Source organism: Myxocyprinus asiaticus, chromosome 31 (genome assembly GCF_019703515.2).
Source record: "Myxocyprinus asiaticus isolate MX2 ecotype Aquarium Trade chromosome 31, UBuf_Myxa_2, whole genome shotgun sequence".
NCBI lineage: Eukaryota > Metazoa > Chordata > Actinopteri > Cypriniformes > Catostomidae > Myxocyprinus > Myxocyprinus asiaticus.
The window spans coordinates 39,392,153-39,415,272 of NC_059374.1; the positions used below are offsets into that span (position 1 = coordinate 39,392,153).

A 23,120-nucleotide genomic window follows, 5' to 3' on the forward strand; every position below is an offset into this window, starting at 1 on the left:
TATCATTATTTACTCACCCTCATATTGTTCCAAAACTGTATGTTGTCAATTTTTCCATGGAACACAGGAAATCTTTTGAAAAATGTCTTCATGCAGCTCTTATCCATAAGCTCCAAAAAAAAAAAAAAAAAAAAAAAAAAAACAGCTTAAAAGCACCAAAGAATAGTCCATATGACTCATGCTCTGTATTCCAAGTCTTCTAAAGAAATACAATAGCTTAATGTTCAAAAAATGGCACGTTGAAGCGACTTGGCTGTTTTAAAGTCATTGATTGTAAACATCATTGTATGTAGGTGTGCACTTTGAATATTCTGAATAGAGAATGAGATTTGAGAGCTACAGTGAAGGGAAAGATTTTAAGTGAATAACAACTTCAATTTCAGTGTTCCTCATGCTGTCCTATCGTTTAAAAATAATTAATGGAATATGCAAACAAATCATGGTGTTTTTGTACTTTTTGGAGCTTCATATGTATTGTCACTATTAAGGATGAGAATCGTAAGAATTTTCATTTAGGCTTCTCTTAACAATTCTGGTTCCTTAACGGTTCCATGAATGATTTTTTGGTATATTTGAGGAGGAATTGTTTGGAAATAAGCAATGTGATTGATTTACATTTACATTTAGTCATTTAGCAGACACTTTTATCCAAAGAGACTTACAAATGAGGAGCACTGCAAGCAGTTTGTCATACAAAAGTCAACAATACCTGCAGTATCACACTGCCAAGTTCTCAAAGTGGCTGGAGTAGTATCGAAGCTAGTGTAGAAGAAAGAGACAGACAAGATTTTTTTTTGTTTATATTGTTACATTTTAAGTAAGTGCATTTAGTGTGGATTGGTTAAGTGCTCTCTAAACAGATGTATTTTCAGCTGGTTCTTAAAAGTTGAGATGGTTTTAGCAGATCGTGTGGAGGTTGGAAGCGCATTCCACCACAGTGGAACAGAGAAAGTGAATGATCGTGAAATGGACTTTGTGCCTCTTTGTGAAAGGACCACCAGACGCCACTCGTTCACTGACCGCAGAGAGTGAGTTGGGACATAGACCTGGAGGAGTGAATTGAAGTAAGAGGGAGCTGTTCCATCAGCCTCTAGTTTCGAAAAGAGATTTCTTATTGCTTTTATAAAAACATCATCAAAGGTCTTCAAAAGATATTGAAGAGGCCCTATTATGCTTTTTGGGATTTTGCCTTTCCTTTAGTGTGTAAAATAGCTGTTTTTGCATGTAAAAGGTCTTCAAAGTTACAAAGCACAAAGTCCACGCCAAAGGGAGTTACTCTCTCCCACAGAAAACACTGCTCCTGAACTGCCTGAAATGCCTGGTTTGCAGTCCAGCCATTACTTCCGTGACTTTGCTATGTCAGTATGTAACACATTTGCATAATGCCCGCCTAAGGGCTACGTAAGCTGAAACTCGGTTATAGTAAGGGGCATTACATTTCTGACACACGCTCTAAGCGGTTGACCAATCACAACAGACTGGGCCAGCTGACCAATCAGAGCAGACAGGGCTTTTCGGAAAGTGGGGCTTTAAGAGACAGAGGGTGAAAAGAGGTGCTGCAGCAATGTACAGCATGAGAAAAATAATGTGTTTTTTGAACATTAAAGCATGTAAACTGCTGAGTGATACATTAGCTTGCTTAAGCTTTAAGCAGAAAGCTTAAAATGGGCCCTGGTTGGATCTTCCAGCAGGACAATGATCCAAAACACATCAAATCAACACAAAAATGGTTATCTGACCACAAAATCAAGGTTCTGCCATGTCCATCCCAATCCCCTGACCTGAACCCCATAGAAAATCTGTGGGGTGAACTAAAGAGGAGAGTGGTCATGCTGTGTGTTTCTTATAAAAGTCATTTGTTCAGGAATCGGACTAGACTGGTCGCACTGTGTTTCTTGCCTTGTGGACAGAAGTGGGTAGTAATGCTCTACATGTACTCTGTTACATTTACTTGAGTAACTTGTTGGAAAAAAATGTACTTTTATGAGTATATTTAAAGGTGGGTACTTTTCACTCTTACTCAAGTACATTTCTAATGAATTTTTTTTACTTTTACTTCGTTATAATGGGCGACATTCCTGTCGTTACATTACTGGTTTTAATTTAATAAGTGTAAATAAACGTGTAACTTTTCGAGAGATTTTTGAAAGGGACTTTTATGACAGCGGAACTTTACAGCTGTGCTTTGTCACTGGAGTCGAGTCCACCACTGCAGCAGTATAGAGCCAGATAAATGACAAAAAGGTTAGAATTTTGTAAATGTGAAATTAAGACGTGGCATTTAACAAAATAGAATTTTCCATGGCATATTTTATAGTTTTGAATTTGAATTTCGTAATTTGAATTCTAGACGTGGCATTTAACAAAACTGAATTGTTTTGTGACGTATTTTATAGTTTTGTATTTTTAATCAGCAGATTTTGTCAATGTAAATGTAAACCGGTGCTGTTCATTTGTGCTTGATTTCTGCTGGTTTGAGGCGTTAAATTAAACATTGTATCTATCTCCCTTCCTTAGAAACAACAGCTTTTATTCGGGAGCAGTGACGTCACTCTCCACCCCATATAGTCCAAATCGCTCCAAACCGAAGTCTTTCGGTTGTGCTGGTTTGTGAGGTTGAATGAAGCATCATAACGTTTTCCTTTCTTTGTATTTATCAAGATAGCTTTTGGGAGCTGTGAAGTCGTGCAGGCTACACCCCATGTCAATCATTTCATTGTTTGTGCAAGCTTGTTGCTGGTTTGTGCCGTGTTTGGTATCGTTAAAGCATTTATTATTGGCAAAGTGTGCAGAAAACACTGCAGTTAACACTGAAGGCTCAGCCAAAGAGCATCAGAAAATCTGACCTTTTATACAAAGGTCAATGTTACAAATTTGCTTGTTTGATTAGTGACATAAACATAGTGCAGAATCTGAAATATTTCTTATTTATGTTACGCTATAAGGTTTCTTTGTTGTATTTATTTATTTATTTATTATTATTTATTTTTTTTCAATCACAGAGCAAGCTGTTTATTTACAGGTTTTCAATGTGGACTTTTTAACCCATGATGCAGAGCAGTTCAGTTATTAAAAGCTCTGATGTTTGTTTATGTTGTCTTAAAATGCTAATACTGTCACCACCTGATCACATCTCCCACCAGCATATCCTTTCATGTGATTACTGCCACATGTGACCTTTACATAAATGTCTTGACTGAATTCCGATGAGGAAATTAAATAGTATATTAAACACATTACCTTGAGAGACAGGAAGGAGAGGAAGAAAGAAGTAATAGAGGAAGGATTCTAGGCCATAGTGTGATTTAAATAATATGATACGATATATGATATGATATGAAGTGTGGAAAAAAGTACATTTTGGATACAGTATATATATATATATATACCCGAGCATGACTGCTGTGTGCATTTTCCATTTCCCTTTTTGATTTTTAACTAATAGTACCTAATAAACATGCAAAAAAAAATAAATAAATAAATAAAATCTAGAGCAAATAGTTTTCCTAAAAATTTATTCCTACACCCCGTGATGCTTTGTGCTAATGTGGTAGGTACTTCCGCTAAGAAGTAAACACAGTTGTAGTTGCATCATACGTAGTAGTGGTTTTAACCACCACGCAAACCACGCAATTACATGGGGCCCCAGACGTCGGGGGGCCCCCCGGCCCGAGTAGGAAATCTCTGCAAAAACCGCTTGAGGCCCCCTGGAAAGACACTGAGACAGAGATGATTTAATGGCCAATGGAAGCTCATTCCAAAGTCTAGGGGCTGCCACTGCAAAAGCTCTATCACCTTGAGTTTTAAGGCGAGATCGAGGAACCGACAGACACAGCTGATCACCAGAGCGGAGAGACCTTGGTTGATGCAAACTTATTAAATCAGAGATATACTCTGGTGCTAGACCAAGGAGAGCCTTAAATACATATAGCAACACTTTGTACTGGATTCTGTATTGGATCGGTAATCAATGTAAGGAAATCAATACTGAGGTAATATGGTCTGTTAAAAGCCTAGCAGCTGAATTCTGGACCAGCTGCAGGCGAGAGAGAGAGGCCTGACTCACACCCAGATAAAAAGCATTACAGTAGTCCAGATGAGAAGACACAAAGGCAAGCACAACCTTCTCCAAATCATCAAAAGAGAGGATGGACTTCAACTTTGCTATAGATCTAAGATGGAAAAAGCTATTTTTAACAACAGCATTTATTTGCCGATCAAACTTGAGCTCAGTGTCAAAAATAACACCCAGGTTTCATTGTTTTTCTATGTAAACATGCAATGGACGAACGTCCTTGACTGCTGTACCGCGTCTCGCTCTTTCTTCAGTGTCTCATGTAGGACCGGCACATTTTTAGACACTGTGTCAAGTTAAAAATAACTTCAGATTTCAAAAACGCATGTCGAGCCACCTGCGTTCTGTTTCATTTATTGCACTGTGTCTAGACTGTTTTTAGCACAGGTTTCACAAAGATTTAACATTCTGAACAAGTTCAGGCTGCAAAGAGGTGACTGTTACAATTCCAGATTATTCTGCACCAAGCAAAGTTTCACCGCTTGATAAACGGCAATGTTGTTTTTTTTTTTTTTTTGATTTGGAATTATTTGTGTTTGTTTTCTTTTCTTTTTTTCTGAGGAAAGTACTGTTATATTTTCCTATTGCTGTCTTTATGCACTTACATGGATTTATTGGTCAATATTAATAGCCAATAGATGTTTTTACCAAATGGCAAATTTGTACTGTTCTGGTTTCTTTTTTATTCAAAAACTGTGTTCAGACTACAACACATGCTTCAAGTGAAATCAAGTGTCAGAACATTATAACAGAAGAAATAGTAGAATTTTTTTTTTTTTATACCTGTTTAGTTCTTTTGATACCTGGTGTAGAACAGTTATGCAGTGTGAATTGGAAAAAACAAGTAAGAAATAATGTGAAGTGACCCATAATTGCAAAATAAACCCAACAGGATGATCAGACTTAAATTATCGAGAAGGGGTTTATTTTGTGATAACTGTCTGACTGTACATTATCTTGCTTATTACATGGCTACTTACTAAATAAATAAATGAATGGACATTAACTACTGAACTAAGTTTAAACTATTTTATTATATGAGAAGAAAGAGTCTGCAGAGTGATACATGAAACCAGCACAGCTGAGTAGGAATTTGATTGCATGGGACAACAGCCAATTATTCAGTTTAGCGGTCGTTATACAAAAATATTTGATCACTGAATGCCACGCTTGATAGAATAAGAATCAAATACACCAGAGAGCTGTTTTATAAGCCCTAATTTTATATGGTTCCAATATCATCCTATTCAGACGATTTGAAATAAAACACTTTAAGATAATGGGGGAAAAAAATTACATTGCCGATACACAGGGTTGGAAGGGTTACTTTTGAGATGTATTCCACTACAGATTACAGAATACATGCTGTAAAATGTAATTTGTAACATATTCCGTTAGATTACTCAAGGTCAGTAACGTATTCTAAATACTTTGGATTACTTCTTCAGCACTGGTAGATTTCTTCACTTGTTTTGACTATAAAAACTCTGCCAGTACAGTAAGACAAAATACACATGTTAAAAATACATTCTCTGAAAAACCGAAATATCTTATGCAGTGTTGTTTCTAAAACAAGATAAATCAAATTGATCTTGTTTTAAGGATTTTTAGATATTTTTACTGGAAAACAATACAAAAATTATTATCAAGAATATGATTTTTGCCCTAATATCAAAGATCTTACTATAAAAAAGAAATTATGATCCAACGTGAATTTTCTTGATAAAAGAATATAATCGTGTCTGGTAACGTGTGCATGTAAAATGGCTAGAAATATCATTTTAGCTTAGCGTAAAGCTGACAATTTACACAAGGTTTATTTCTATTTCTTTGGCTCCAAACTTACTTCAAACTTACTTCTCTGTCTGCTCGTATGAATGTAACACATCATAAGAAAGTGTTTCACCGCTGTTCAAATGCACTTTGGATCGCATCATTTATATGTATAAATGTTTTCCATCTGAAAGGAGTAAATATTCCCACTGAGCAAAGATACGTCCGAAAGACATCTTTTGGACATCTTTGCTGCACGTTAAAAAGACGTCCTTTGAGGAGCCAGAATGAAATGTTTTTATGACGTCTTTTTATGACGTCCTCTGAACGTCCAATGTTGACGTCCACTTGACCTCTTTACAAGGTTAAAAATGAGTTCAAATGGGGTCATCGTGGACGTCTTTTCAGCGTCTTATAACGTCAACTGCAGACTCATTTTAGATGTAATTTATACTGCTTCTGGACCAAATAAACAGTCTTACGCTGCATTCAATTAAAACTCAGTTTAATTCAAATTTTCATTTGTAGTTGCAAAGCAACTGTACAGACTCTTTCCAAAAATCAGGAAAACAAAAGTGAAACTGTAGTGGACAACAATTAAACCAATAACTTTAAACAAAAATAACAAATAACTCATAAGACTAAAAAAAAAAAAATAACAAAAAAAAAAAAAGTTCTTTAATGTTCATTGAGTGTGTGTGTCCCCACCCCCACCCCCACCCCCCGCTGGTGCATGCTTAAGGTGCTCCGAAGCGTGTTGTTTGATCCTATCTTCGGTTGCATCTTTGCCTCATGCCATTACTGCAGCTGCAAGAGTGGAAAAAGACAAAAAACAATTATAAAAGTGCAGAGGCAACCTGTAGTCATACACCATGTCTACAGATTTGTATGAAAACATATCAAGGTTTGAATCCCTTGTTCATCCCATCTCCCCAGCTTTTGCTCTACCAACTGTACTCTAACCTAACTGTGACACGCTGCTCAGACTTTTTATCTGTCAAGAGTGCTTTATAATATGCGATTCAAACAATGACAAAAAATGACTTATTTGAAACAAAACTAAAAGTAAACACAGTTTAACATGTTATTACATGAAAAAGAGTGCATTTTAAAATGATGTACACACTTACCTGAATAATCACGGAGATTAACAGCTTTTCTCAGCGTCAGCATTTGAGATGAGGGCTGAGAGTTCACGCGCCACCTATAACCTGAGCAGCGCATGCGCAAGTGCGTCCGCCATAGACAGCTATAATACAGCAACATTGGACAAACACACAACTGCAGCAGAAGTTTATCACATTTGCTAATTATTATTTCGGACGGCATTGTATAGTTGCCTGTTGTAGCATATCAAGAACAACTGACAAAGCATCAAATAATTCACAATTACAGAAATATGAATTTTATGCTGTACTACACCGCAACTGACATTGCAGCTTCTGAATTGAACAAAAAAAATTCCTAGCCAGACGTTCAAATGTTGAACATCATATCTACGTCCAAGAGGGGTCGTAGTCAGATGTCCAGATACTGAACCTGATTTGCACGTCGTGCAGACATACAGATATGGTCTTGGACCGACTGACGCAATATAGACATGATCTACACATCTGGCTGACGTCTCATGTTTGCTGGGTTAAATGAAACAAATGACAATAAAATGCAAAGTAATTTCTTCAGTAATCAAAATACTTTTTGAATATAACTGTATTCTACTTACCAATGATTTAAATTGTAACTGTAGTGGAATATAGTTACTTATATTTTGTATTTTAAATACGTAATCCCGTTACATGTATTCTGTTACTCCCCAACACTGCCGATACCAATATGGTCATTGATATATCGTTCACCCATTGTCTTTAGGGTCTTTCAATTGAAATTTACAATGACAGTTGTAAAACTCACATGCTTTTCATTTCAAATCGAAAACGGCAAGAAAATGAAGGACAATAAGTGATTGAACTGAAAGAAAGAGAGAGTGACAGAGAGAAATTAAGGGAGATAGAGAGAGTGCTCATCGTGTCAAAGCACACTAGAGACTTAAATGATTAAGGATTCAATAGTGTGTGTGTTTAGTAAGAGGTTGACTCAGAGTGCAGACTTAAAACTGCTCCCTCAAGGTCTATAAAACTGTCTGTCTCAAAGAGATAGTAACAGAGAGTATAAATTATAGCCGGTCTGTGTGTTTGTGTGTGTGTGTTTCTCATCTCTACAAGGCAAGTTGTAAACACTGATTAAACATGTGGCGTAAATGAGAGACCGTTCTGTAAACCAGGTGTTCATTTCTTGTTTTAAAGGCATATGCACCATCACAATTAAAGATTATTTACACTGTAAGATTAAATGTTGCACAGCCATCTGTATGCTACGGACAGATTTAAAGGAATGTTCCAGGTTAAATACAAGTTAAGCTCCATCTACTGCATGACTGCCCAGACTATACCTCAAAAATACCTCCATTTGTAGGTACTTTTTTTGTACCAAAAAACTTTCAATGGATGTCTATGGGGCAAGCGTACAACAGTCGCCCTATCAGACTGATCTCACTGTAAATTCGGAAAGTTCTTCAGCTGAAATCAGTCTGTGCTTACTGAAATTTAAATCACTGCCCCCAGTGGCTAAAGCTGGAAGTGTTGTTGAACGTAGGGGCACGTGTGAGCTCCAGTTTCCATGTGAAATGTCAACAGAGTGGTGGCAAAAAACAAGTTTTTATTTTTTTATTTTTCAATGATATAATAGTCAACAGGAATGCAGATTTTATTAACTCAAACCCTAAACCTAACCATTAGAGCAAAACGGGACCCACAAGAAAGCAATTTCCAAATGCCTGAAAGTACCACATTCATCTGTACAAACAATAGTACACAAGTGTAAACACCATGGGACCATGCAGCCATCATACCGCTCAGGAAGGAGACACATTCTGTTCCTAGAGATGAACGTAGTTTGGTGCGAAAAGTGCAAATCAATCCCAGAACAACAGCAAAAGACCTTGTGAAGATGCTGGAGGAAACAGGTAGACAAGTATCTATATCCACAGTAAAACGAGTCCTATATTGACATGACCCGAAAGGCTGCTCAACAAGGAAGAAGCCACTGCTCCAAAACTGCCATAAAAAAGCCAGACTACAGTTTGTAAGTGCACAAGGGGACAAAGATCTTACTTTTTGGAGAAATGTCCTCAGGTCTGATGAAACAAAAATTGAACTGTTTGGCCATAATGACCATCGTTATGTTTAGAGGAAAAAGGGTGAGGTTTGCAAGCTGAAGAACAACATCCCAACCGTGAAGCATGGGGGTGGCAGCATCATGTTGTGGGGGTGCTTTGCTGCAGGAGGGACTGGTGCACTTCACAAAATACACGGCATCATGAGGAAGGAAAATGATGTGGATATATTGAAGCAACATCTCAAGACATCAGCCAGAAGGTTAAATCTCGGTCGCAAATGGGTCTTCCAAATGGACAGTGATCCCAAGCATACCTCCAAAGTTGTGGCAAAATGGCTTAAGGACAACAAATCCAAGGTATCGGAGTGGCCATCACAAAGCCCTGACCTCAATACGATAGAAAATCTGTGGGCAGAACTGAAAAACATGTGCGAGCAATGAGGCCTACAAACCTGACTCAGTTACACCAGTTCTGTCTTGAGGAATGGGCCAAAATTCCAGCAGCTTATTGTGAGAAGCTTGTGGAAGGCTACCCAAAATGTTTGACCCAAGTTAAACAATTTAAAGGCAATGCTACCAAATACTAACAAAGTGTATGTAAACTTCTGACCTGCTGGGAATGTGATGAAAGAAATAAAAGATGAAATAAATAATTCTCTCTACTATTACTATTAATTCTTCTCTACTATTATTTTTAAAATAAAGTAGTGATCCTAACTGACCTAAGACAGGGAATGTTTTCTATGATTAAATGTCAGGAATTTGGAAAAACTGAGTTTAAATGTATTTGGCTAAGGTGTATGTCAACTTCTGACTTCAACTGTATCATCAATATCAATAGTCTTGTGGAGATAGAGAGAGAGAGAGAGAGAGAGAGAGAGAGAGAGAGAGGGAAACAGATTGTCTGGGGATGAAGGCTGGAAGGTGAGATATGAGTTACTCTAGAATTCTTCTTTTGCTCTCTCTCTCTCTCTCTCTCTCTCTCTCTCTCTCTCTCTCTCTCTCTCTCTCTCTCTCTCCCTCCATGCTTTGTGTTCAGCTGACAGTTTATTAGAAGTACTGGGGAGCCTGTCAATCACAGATGTGTGTGTGTGTGTGTGTGTGTGTGTGTGTGTGTGGTGCAGGGTTGGGAGGGTTACTTTTAAAATTGTAATATTTACAAATACAGATTACTTAGTAAAAATGTAATCAGTAATGTAATCCGTTACCTTGATAATTAAGTAATGTAATAAGATTACTTTTTTGATTACCTCTAGATCGCATTTGTGAATAAAGAGAAAAGCAATATGATCTCTATGACTTTTAATTATACCTTCTGAATGCAAACAAACTGTGTTTGAATAATTTTATGAGTGATGCAGCTATTATTATATATAAGAAAAAAACATGAAAAACAGGGGCAGTGCCTCCTTAATAGGAAAACAGGATATGTTCAAATGTGATTTTCGTATGGGTCTATTATATGTTGGGTCCTTGGAAAATTCCTGCATCTTCACAGCTGGAACATAAATTGAACTAAACTGTAATGTTGTTTCCCATTTCTCCATTGAAGAGACAAGAATGTCGGAATTTCCACAAAAATTATAATATTTCTCCAGTGGCCATTTCGATGAAACAGGACTTTTAATGGTTTGACCACGTTTGCCTCGTGAGCACAGTGTTGATGTAAGACGGGTGTTATTTACACGTGCGACAGTAAGTGGCGCCAGATTCACGTGAGTCACGAGAGAGAACCAGAAGAGATCTCGAGCGCATATCTGATCATATCTATACCACTATAAAGCAAGCAGCGGACTTTATCATTTTATGTCAGGAGGATATTTTGTTTATTTTTTATATATATTGAAAATTGTAATCCTGCTAGTAATCCCGATTTTTACCAAATATAACTGTAATCTGAATACGTTGAGTTTTTATGTAACTGTAACGGATTACAGTTACACATTTTTTGTATCCTGTTTATGTAATGCCGTTACAAGAATTCTGTTACTCCCCAAGACTGTGTGTGTGTGTGTGAGAGAGAGAGAGAGAGAGAGAGATAGAGAGAGAGAGAGAGAGTGATAGAGTGAGAGAGAGTGAGTGAGAGAGAGTGAGAGAGAGAGAGAGTGAGAGAGAGAGTGAGAGAGTGAGAGAGTGAGTGAGTGAGAGAGTGAGAGAGAGAGAGTGAGAGAGAGAGAGTGAGTGTGAGAGAGAGAGAGAGAGAGAGAGAGTATTTTAGTAGTCCAGCCTTTAATACAAGCACACAAAATTTTCATCCAATGCTAAGGTATATCTCTATATTCATCTCTATAAAGTCTTCAATCCGAATATATTCTACCCAGGCAGAGCATGAATATATCATAGATATGGATAATTGAGGGGTCTGTTTACTGTATGTCCAAACCAAACACACTAGAGTGATCCCGTATGTGTTTGTATTACTGTGCAAACTGTTGTGTGGTGTGTCGTGGTTTCCATGTGCATTCTTCAGCTTCTGTATATCCTCAGTGTCCTGACTAAATTGTTTCTCCTAGACGGCAATGTGATTAGATGGAGACTTTTGCTCTTCATGCTATTCTGAGATGCAGGTAGGCACTGTTTTGGCGGCACGAGGGGGACCTACACAATATTAAGGCAGCTGGTTTTAATGTTTAATGTATGTAGCCTAAAAATAGCAGGATGCTCATAAGCCTTACTATGAGCCATTGTAATAGTGATGCTTGCCTTTGCAATCGCCACTAACGAGGCAGACAGAGAGCGATTCGTTGAGGTTCTTGTCAGTGTGGGTGAACTCACAAGCTCAAGACACTGTCACTTCTTCCTGTCTGATTGATGGCACTCTGATTTGAGTGAAATGCTTATTATGAACCTCTGGACACGTCCTTGACATTCACTGAGATGATCGCTTCATCAGATTCTTTGTGTGTGTGTTCATGTCCATGTGCTCTGTCATGAAAACTGTGGGAACACATGTCTTTTTGTAACTGTGTGTGTGTGTGTGTGTGTGTGTGTGTGTGTGCAAGCTCTTTATTCATGAGAAAATCACTGACACTGACAAAAAGGGACTCAAATCATCAGTATAAAAAGGCTATCGGCCAATGTATGACAGGAAATGTAATCCCAAAGTTATATTTTTGACCGAAATAAAGTTTGAAATTTGAAGGTTCAGAGTTGTCGACTACAAAAAAAATGCTTTCTTGATTTCATTAGAATATTTTTTACATAAGTGGTGCAAATGGACACATGACCAAAGCCATTTAATTCCACTGTGCCCCTTTAAAAGATGATGTTTGTGCCAAAACGAAAAAATTAACAACTCCCTTTAGACAATATGGCCTCTCATATCTTATCACTTAAATATGAACCTGTGTTTTTTATGTATTTTGTTATGTTATTTATTGTTTTTATTTACATATTGACATACAGAAGTCTTGGTCCTATTTAAATGTGTTTCGCTATGTTTATGCCTCTCATCCACACTAGAACCATGTTTTACTCCACCAAAAACTGAGCAGTTTGTTTAAAAAAATTAAATAAGGGTGGCAAGGGTAGTTCAGCAAGTAAAGACGCAAGTTTGAATCCAGGGCGTGCTGAGGTACTCCAGTCAGGCTTCCTAAGCAACCAATTGGCCCGGTTGCTAGGGTGGGTAGAGTCACGTTGGGTTAACCTCCTCGTGGTCGCTATAATGTGGTTCGCTCTCGGTGGGGCGTGTGGATGCCGCGGAGAATAGCGTGAAGCCTCCACATGCGCTATGTCTCCGCGGTAACGCGCTCAACAAGCCACGTGATAAGATGCACGAATTTACTGTCTCAGACGTGGAGGCAACTGAGATTTGTCCTCCGCCACCCGCAAGTCACTACGCCACCACAAGTACTTAGAGTGCATTGGAAATTGGACATTCCAAATTAGGGAGAATTAATTTTTTATTTTTTTTAGATAAAACGTCAAATATATATGTTTTTTTTAATTATTTTTTTTTAGAGTTGGGCATTATGAACCTAAGAGATCCTACAGTAAAAAGTTCCTACTTTCCTACAGTTATTTTATTTTTATTTTTTATGTTTTCCTCAACATTAAAGCACTATAGTAAGTAAACTAAAGTTAAAAGGACTGTTCACACAAAAGTGACAAATTTAAATCGCTTCCGAACAAACCAGTTCACTAAAATTAATCAGACTTTCTTATGATTAATATGAGAATGCATTTGATTGTCCTCATTGCACAGTGTGCTTATAAAAATGGTTCATACGTGTGAACGTGTCGGGAAAATATTGAAATTCTGGGACATTTTGCATCAGGGAATGGATTTGAATTTTTCCAGGACAGATGGCCAAAAACCAGGACGATCATGGAAAATCCAGGACGGATGGCAACCCTAGATGTCACTGAAAAGCTTTTGTGTGATTTAAAAAGAGCAAGAATTCAGATATTAACAACAGCGTTTGAAAGAAAAGATTGAAAGAACTAACTCTGTGTCTCTCTGTTTTTAGGTGAGATTTGTGGGTTTCACGTGCAGGGTCTCGGCGCTCCGTTCGAGGCTGTGGTTCTGAACAGCACATCAGGAGCAGGGCAGCTGAGGGCACGTGGACCAATCGATTGTGAGCGTCAGAGAGAGTACACCTTCATCATACAAGCACATGACTGTGGCACAGGACTGCCAGGCAATGGAGAGAAGAGATCAGACAAGTCAGTGTCTATGTGTTTGTGTCCATATTTTCAGAGGTTTTAAAGGTGCACTCATCAAAAATATTTTTGGTTTGTTTCACTGGCCAATACACCTATACTGCCCTACAAAGACAAGATGCATTAACCCTTTACACCCTGAATACACTTTTAAGGATTTAATGCTTAAGTGGTATACTCAAAGGAAGAGTTTATAACTCAAAAAAAAAAAAAAAATAGAAAAGAGGGTCAATTGCAAAGACATGTGGTTAGAAAAATCAGGCTGCACGCGTTCAGTACTCGCGCACTCTGCTGATGACGAGATTGTCCTATACACCACCCATTTTGTGCAGATCAACTAACTGGTTGGTAATATCATAATCTTTTTTTTTTTTCATGAACAGTCCCCCTCTCGGCCCGGTACCGGGTTCCTACTTTTAGAAGTCCCATTTCCTTTGTGTCCTTTACACGATGTATCTGTGTAGTTGACATTAAATTATTTTAGCAAGTTAACATGGCATGTGGTGTAACATGCTATACTTCAATTCTAAACTATTTTAAACATTATTTTGATTATTTTGTCATTATTATGCATGCTGTTTTATGACCTGAACATCAAATAATTGTATATCGACCATGGACATGTTCTAACTATGTTATGTTCTAACTACCTACCTGCTTTAAAGGAATAGTTCACCCAAAAAGGATGATATGCTCATCATTTACTCAGCCTTATGCAGTCTCACACTTGTATAACTTTCTTTCTTCTGCGAAACACAAATGAAGATATTTTGATGGAGAAATTATGTGAATATTTCCACTTTTGAAGATTGAAGATTGCACCAAGGATAGTGAAAATAGAGATACATTTAGGTCGTATTGCTTCTGAAGACATGGATTAAACCACTTGAGTCGTATGGATTACCTTTAGGCTGCATTTATGTCCTTTTTGGAGCTTGGAAGTGTTTAAAGCCTATTGACTTGCATTGAATGGATATATTCACATCATATCTTTATCAAAATATCTTCATTTGTGTTCCACAAAAGAAAGAAAGTCATATGTGTTTGAGGCGGCATAAGGCTAAGTAAATGATGAGAGAATTATCATTTTTGGGTGAACTATTCCTTTAATCTGCTACTGGGTATTTAACAAATAAAAGAAGTGTAATGTATGTTTAAGGGAAAGTGTATGTTTTTAGCTGCTGTAACTGATCATTTTTTGTATTTTTTTGCAGATCATTTAAACAGTTCTGCAGCATAACAAATGGATTTTTAAAAGTGCAAAACTCAAAATAGCATTTGAATTAATAGAAAATGCTTGACTGTACTGAAACTCACACTGCAAGAGATGTTACAAAAGAACATAAAACACTATAGTAAAAAAAACAGTATATCAGGCAATTGTGAATCAGCTTAGTATTCAAAAGACTTTATTCTGTTTAATGCATGTAATTTAACAGTTAGTAGTCGAAGAGTGATGCTTTTTTAAGTAAAAAGTATTAATGAATTTGAAAAATAATAAGCTGTCATTTCTAGAACTTGTTGCTTGGTGCATCACATTTTTACGGTAAAGTTCTGACAACATCTGCCAGTGTTTGTTTTTTTTTTACTCTAGAGCACATTGAGCCTATATTGCCTACAGTTGGCTGACCTTGAAGCATTAAAAGCTTTTAAGAGTTCATGTTTACAGCAGCAAATCAACACTGCAATAGTGTTGATCCGCAGATAGAAACCTGCAAACAAACACATCGCCTTTCTATGTACAGTGTGATTAATATTTTGATGCTCTCTGGATGAAATCCCATTCAAAGACTACTCACTTTATCTGCAGCTATACATATAAAAGTTAATATTTTAGCTAATGCAATGAGATAGATTGTTTTCATTAAAGGAATAGTTCACCCAAAAATCGACCTGATGTTGTTCCAAACACGAAAGGAAATATTAGGCAAAATGTTGGGGACTGATAGCTTCCCTCACCATTCACTTTGTTTTCATAGAATGAAAGTGAATGGTGACTGAGATTGAACATTCTGTTTAACATCTTCTGTGTTTGACAGAAGAAAAAAAAAAGTCGTACTGGTTAACAAAAAAAAAAAAAACAACAACAAAAAAAACTGGGTTGAGTAAATAAAGTCTGAATTTCTATTCTTTGGTGAACTATTTCTGTAAACACATAATTTTAAATAAAGTGGCACTTCCAAAGAAATTTTTAAAGAGAAGCAGGGTTTATGGCTGGGGAAAGAAAACACTGGGAAATCGTGGAAAAGTGAGGAAGAGAAAGGATACTAGAAAGAGGGATAAAGAGAGGCACATCCTCATTATTGTGTATCTTTTAATCTGAACAGGATTACTCTGTCCAGTTCTGACAGTTCTGATCGCTGACACCACATACACACACACACACACACACACACACACAGATAGAGGATTAAGGTTAGAGATTAGAGACTCTAAAGGGCAATAAAGCTGCAGAATCACAGTTTTACTCTAGATTTTGTCCCTAATGTATAAATTCTGTGGGTTTGCACGTAAATTCTGGTTTTTAACATTATAAAGCACAGATTGGCAGGGGCGTTTATAATCATTTCATTTGTCAAAGTAGCTGTTGCCCTTTGGAAAACATTGCTCCCTTCTATACTGACATGTAATTTAGTTGTTTTGTTATTTTTATATTTTCACATTATAAATGTTGAAGGCATGTCAGGAAATGCCTAGAGGATAGCAAGAGCCGGTCCATTACATTACTGTTGTTTTTTCCTTTTGGCATTCTTTTTTTAAAATAACTTTCTTTCTCCTTTAAAGACATTATAATGCCTTTATAATAATCCATAGGGAAAATTACAGATAATGGGCTCTATTCTCGGAAGCGTGCAAAGCGCAATGCTACGCACAAAGACCGTGCGCTGTCTTGTCCAATTTTCATGAGCGCTAATTCTAAGCGCAATTTTTGTGTCAGAGAAATAAGTCATTGCGCGTCAAGATGTTCCAATACCACGTCTATTTTCAGCGCAAAGTCTAAATTCAGTTCCTACATTTGCATTTTGGAGATTCCACCAGCAGGTGGTAATAAAGTCCATGTCGAAACTCTGAAAATATAGTGGAACATCAAATTATGTCCCTGACAATTACTGACCACATTTACATGCACTTAAGAAAACGGTGTATTCCAGGGTTTTTACAGAAAGCGGCGTCATGTAAACGAGAATGGTGATTTTCTTTATGCTGTTTAAGGGATTAAGAGAAAGCGGTTTAAAACACCTAAGTTTCTCCTCGAGAACGCGGCTTAATGTGGCCATGTAAACACATAAGCATCATTTTAACAGGTTTTGAGGAGCGTGCATGTGCGTGGAACCAGATAAAAAACGGCATAGCATGGAGCCCAACAACAAGTCAACACAGCGGAAAGAATTCAACATTTCTGGGACTACAGTGGGAAAAGCACATAATACACTATAAACTATACCCATGTACACACACCAATGTAAAATATTGATATTTGGTCCATCATTGAGTTTTATGTAAGAGGGAAAACCTACTATTGTAGTGCAGTTCCACTGCATATCGTGATGGAAAGTTAAGGAAAAAACACAGCAAACACTGGAATATCTGGAAATAAAGTGAAGCAACGGAGAATAAAATAGTGAAGTCTTCCTCGATACCATGTTTGTTATTTACACAAGCATCGAGGGGAAATTACATAGCTGTGGAGAAAGCAGTTTACTGACCGAGCCGCATGTATACGGGAGTGAAGAGTACATTGCTTATACAGTGCATATAAACGGGAATGCTGCACGTGTCCATGTAAACGTAGTCACTGTTGTAGCCGTTTTATGAAAAAAAAAATTTATGAAATTTGTGTTAAACTATCTATAGGTCATGGTTTATTTTTCAATAATTATTGCAATTATTATTATTATTATGTTTATATTGTGGTATTTTGTCAGGACACACCACCACTGCAAGAGTACAAGAAAATATACTTTTATTTACTTTATAAAGGCCTTAAAACGGCCTGACTAGAACAGAGCACTGGTAACAAACAGTTCCAACAGGGGACAATTCATGCAGACACTCATGAATAAAGATCAGATATTATTACACTGCACCAATCAATACATTACAACATGCATCTTAAAATCATACACACTTGTGATAAGCCCCGCTTTACAACTCCCATCCATAATTCTCTGTCCAGCAGTACATAAAGAGTATACACAAACACAAGTAACAATATTTGCAGACAAACATCACATGCAAAAGAGATTAATTCAAACATAACTTCCCGTTTGTGTGGGTTACTCCCTCCCGTGGGGTTCAGCTGGCGAAAGGGAAGTCCAAGGGATCCAAGGCCACCGTAGCTGGTACAAACTGGGCAATGCCAAAGTCTCAAACAAAGTCTGATAGTTCATATTAGCATTATAATCCCATCCAGGAAGTCCACTGCTCTTACGAGTAAGGTTCGACTGAATTTATCCCCTTGAGCATTATAATCCAGTTCAGGCCCACATCATCACAATGTGATGTCTGCAGTCGCCACAATTCTATCCCTCCCTCTATGTCTAATAACAACTCCACATCATCTGCCTATCTTCGCTGCCGGTGGCCCTAAATGACCAAGAGCAACACAAAAACGTTGCCCAATTCACCCATGGCTGGCTGCCGTCTTCTCTCCTCTTCATACAAACTAAACTCCCTGCGGGCCTTCCAGCCTCCACCCCAATTCTACCCTTTTTAACCTCCTTAATGAACCACAGGTGCATCCAGTCACTAGTATCACTCCCTTGCCCCAAGTATCTCCTTTCACCGAAGCAATCTCACCCTGGTTCACTACAATATTTACAATATTGTTTATGATCTAATTTGTATTGGTATTTTTCAACCTGTTGTCATAGATTGATTTTACATCACTGCAAAAGGGCCGGGTGGAAGAAGTTGGAGAGGGTAAAATGTTTGGATTTAGTATGATTTTTTTTTTACCTCTTTGTTATTTTGTTTATAGTTTCGTTTGAAGTGTAATTTGAATTTAGTGGTTTCAAAATCAAAATCGACCAGTATCACTGTTAATACTAGCCATGATTTGTGTATCAGTAGATGAAAATGATTAATAATACTTATATTCTCCAGAATTTAACAGAGCCTATTTTCATATCCTGAACCACATTTTCCATGCATATAAAAGGAGTGTTACATTCAACAAAGACACAGTAAATGCACAAAATAATGTAAGTCCATATTTCTATTCTTCTAATTCATTGCATTCAGTCCATTTACACTACCAACTTCTAATGAATGTGCTGTCTTTGTTTATATCGCTGGTCCTTGACATGGAATGGACTAAATAATAGGACGCAGATGGTTGAATAACCGGAGAAGAACCTCGGAATTAAATTGCGATTTCGCCAAACCCACTTGTGCCTAGACTTAGGGCTTGCACAAAAATTCCCAAACCTTCTGGCCATGCCCATTGACTATGCACTTAAGACTTATGGCATAGCACTGCACTTAGCGCTAGCATTCTTAAAATTGAGCCCAAGATCTCTTTAATATCACCATAGTTTCTCTTAGACAGTTATAAAACTAAATTGAGAGATTTTTGCTTAAGTGTCCTGCTTTTTGTATTCTTCTCCTGAGATACAGTCCCTAGTAATCACATTACATGAGACATACAGTCTCATGACAACTCGTAATAATTCATACAAGATGGCAAAATCGTAAGGTGTTGTACAACTTTTTTAGACCAACCAATTAACTAAATTTTCAAATCGATCCAATAAAGGCATCAACTTTTAGCTAGCTTCATATACAACACTTAATTTTAAGAAAGGAAACATCTAGGGCCTGGGTATTTCAGTGAGTAAAGATGTTGACTACCACCCCTGGAGTCGTGAGTTCGAATCCAGGGTGTGCTGAGTGACTCCAGCCAGATTTCCTAAGCAACCAAATTGGCCCGGTTGCTAGGGAGGGTAGAGTCACATGGGGTAACCTCCTCGTGGTCACTATAATGTGGTTCTCGCTCTCGGTGGGGTGCGTGGTGAGTAGTGCATGGATGCTGCGGAGAATAGCGTGAATCCTCCACACACGATATGTCTCCGCGATAACGCACTTAACAAACCACATGATAAGATGTGCAGATTGACGGTCTCAGACACGGAGGCAACTGAGATTCATCCTCCGCCACCTGGATTGAGGCGAGTCACTACGCCACCACTAGGACTTAGAGCGTATTGGGAATTCCAAATTGGGGACAAAAAGGGGAGAGAAAAAAAAAAGAAAGGAAACATCTGTAAACGCTTGCCTTGTCTCGTCCCAATCCCCAATTTTATCTTTCTTTGGTACACAAAAGTTATTTTGTTTAAAAGTTATTTCTTTATTTTCCTATTAAATCATGGATTAGGTTTAGGGATTGGGTAACAGGTTATACTTTAGGTTTAAGTTTGGGTTAGGTGTTAAACTTTGAAAAATCATAATAAAAATGTTTCATTTGTTCATAAATTTTTAAGAGCCAACTCGTACGATTTGTTACGATTTCGCCATCTCATTCTATAATTGTGACTTTGTGTTGATTTTCTCTAGAGTTTCAGAGGAGATCTCAATAATGTCTCAGATAATGTCTCTGTGCTCAGATTTGCCAAGGTGCCAAAGTCTGCAATCAAAAGTCAGAAATTTCAATATATACTCAAATATTGCTCCTTAAAGTCTTCCGAGACCAAATTATTTAAATGATGTTATCAACATTTAATTTATAGCTCTATACTCTCTGTACTATTACAGTTGTCCCATCTATTTTTAATTCTTCTATAAATAATTTTAAAAAGAAACATCTGAGACAAAGTTGACTCTTAAATGAAACAATTAAGAGCTCTATTATGTCACCTGAGTATTAAAAGAGCAAATTTCGAACACAGCAATTTTCCTCTTAGAAATTTCTCTCTCTGTCTTAGGGCTGTGGTGCACGTCCAGGTGGGAGATGAGAACGAGTTCTCCCCTGTGTTTGGTCAGTCGGAGTATCATGGCTCGGTGATGGAGGGTAAAGTGTCTGACAGTATTCTGCAGGTGCAGGCGTCAGACCGTGACTGCTCTCCTCAGTACAGCCAGATTTGCAACTACCAGATCATCACTGAGGACACACCCTTCGCAATAGACCGCAACGGTTAGCACACTTAGACAAACACACAGTCTATACACATACAGTACAAATAGAAGGCGCACTTTGCTATAATCTGTGATTAAACGTGTGTTTGTGTGCAGGTAACATCAGGAACACAGAGAGTCTGAGCTTTGATAAGAAGCCACATTATAAAATCCAAGTAATTGCATATGACTGCGGTCAGAAGAGAGCGGCGCAGGAGGCTGTGGTGCACATCCATGTAAAACCCATTTGCAAGCCTGGATGGCAAAGTAAGGGTCTAAATATGCATTACCCAATAACATTGTGTATATCAGTGTTGGGAAAATCATAGTTTTAGCCAGTCAGCGTTGTTTCCTCATTGGCTTACAGTATGTTGACCCTTTTTACTGACTGTGATGACGCGTTTCCGCCTTTTTTTAGCAGGGCATATTTTTATTTAGTTAATTAATGAATGAATGTACTTTTATATTACTTTACTTCAGCTTGCAGTATTTTCTCCTGGCATTCATGTAATAAAAAACAAACAAATGCCATACTGACAACGCAAGTTATGCATTTAGATTAGTGCATAACTTAGCTCAAGTTCCTGTTCATTCGCCTCATTGTCTGTGCAGATGTGTTATATTATAATAATATTACATTTATGATGTGGATATAGCTGTTTCATGTCACATATATAGGATGTGTTTGAGTGAGGTGATTAACCCGTTAGTAAACACACTGTCCCAACATACTATGTCTGGATTATTCGAATAAATTCTTTCTAGATTTGTCTTTCTTAAAAAACAGTGTTAGTGCATTGTTAATATTTTGAAATGTGTTTTTTCTCATCATATTTTCGTCAACAGTACTGTTTTAATTAAAGTAATAGTTCACCCAAAAAGGACAATTCTCTCATCATTTACTTTTCTTCATGCCATCCCAGATGTGTATGACTTTCTTTCTTTTGCTGAACACAAACAAATATTTTTAGAAGAATATCTCAGCTCTGTAGGTCCATACAATGCAAGTGAATGGTGGCCAGAACTTTGAAGCATGAAAACCATTTAAAGGCAGAATAAAAGTAATCCATACAACTCCAGTGGTTAAATCCATGTCTTCAGAAGCGATATGATAAGTGTGGGTGAGAAACAGATTAAAATTTAAGTCGATAAGTTTTTACGATAAGTCACTTTCACTTTCAATTCCACATTCTTCGTTTTTTTATATTTGGTGGTTCGTATTCTTCATGCATATCGCCACATACTGGGCAGGGAGGAGAATTTATAGTAAAAAAAGGGTTTAGAAATGTATCTGTTTCTCACCCACACCTATCATTTCTCTTCTGAAGACATGGATTTAACCACTGGAGTCGAATGGATTACTTTTATGCTGCCTTTATGTGCTTTTTCAAGCTTCAAACTTTTGGACCCTGTTGACTTGCATTGTACTGTATACATGGACCTACAGAGCTGAGATTTTCTTCTAAAAATCTTTGTTAGTGTTCAGCAGAAGAAAGAAAGTCATACATATCTGGGATTGCATGAGAGTGAGTAAATGATGACTGTTTGATTATCATCATCATGTGTCTTTTTCGTCTCGTATTTATCGTTGACAAAATCAGTAATTTTGTTGATAAGGTTAACATTGTTGTCAATGTATAAATGAGATCCAGATTCAAGATTAAAATGCACAGTGAATTAATGACAGTTTTAACAATGCATTATAATGGAGGTTTGGGTAAACATTTTGTCTAGAGGGCAAACTAAAGAGTAATCCCTATCAGTGTGGAGTAGAATATACAGTGACATATTTGGGATAGTAAATCCAACCGTTTCCTCTGATCCATGGCACAATCCCCATCTAAAACCAAATTTAGATGAAATGCATACACATAAACACAAGGGCCTTTTCTGTGCCTTTGAATTTCCTGTCACTTTCTATACATCTTTTTATTTTCTCAATATACTCAATATAGCTTTGACCCATTCCCTCCTGTGTCCCCGTCGCTCTCTATTTCTCTGTCCCTTTCTCTTTGCTGCAGGTTTGTGTTTTTTTCCAGTCTTTGCTTTTGATTACTCCGTGAGGCTTATATTAAAATGAACACACACACACACACACACACACACACACACACACACACACACACACTTATATAATAGCCAGCATGATGCATTATGTGGTTCTTTGAAAGCAGCTGGTATTCGTTTTACTGAAGCTGGAGTTCAGGGCCGTGGTATCTAAAGCAGTAGTTCTCACCTGGTGGGTCGCGACTCAGAATTGTGTTGCAGGTCTGTTCTGATTGGGTCGGGGACAGCAGGGAAAACCCAATGCTAAATGCAAATA

At 37.5% G+C, this 23,120-nt stretch overlaps 1 protein-coding gene across 1 annotated transcript in view; it reads left to right on the top strand.

Annotated features, from left to right (window-relative positions):
- Positions 1-23,120, top strand: part of LOC127422223 (calsyntenin-2-like) — a 99,208-nt gene that overhangs the window by 39,370 nt on the left and 36,718 nt on the right. Inside the window, exons 4-6 of the mRNA XM_051665568.1 lie at positions 13,492-13,687; positions 20,608-20,816; positions 20,915-21,064. Of these exons, the coding sequence (XP_051521528.1) occupies positions 13,492-13,687; positions 20,608-20,816; positions 20,915-21,064 (555 nt within the window). The remainder of the gene's footprint in view (positions 1-13,491; positions 13,688-20,607; positions 20,817-20,914; positions 21,065-23,120) is intronic.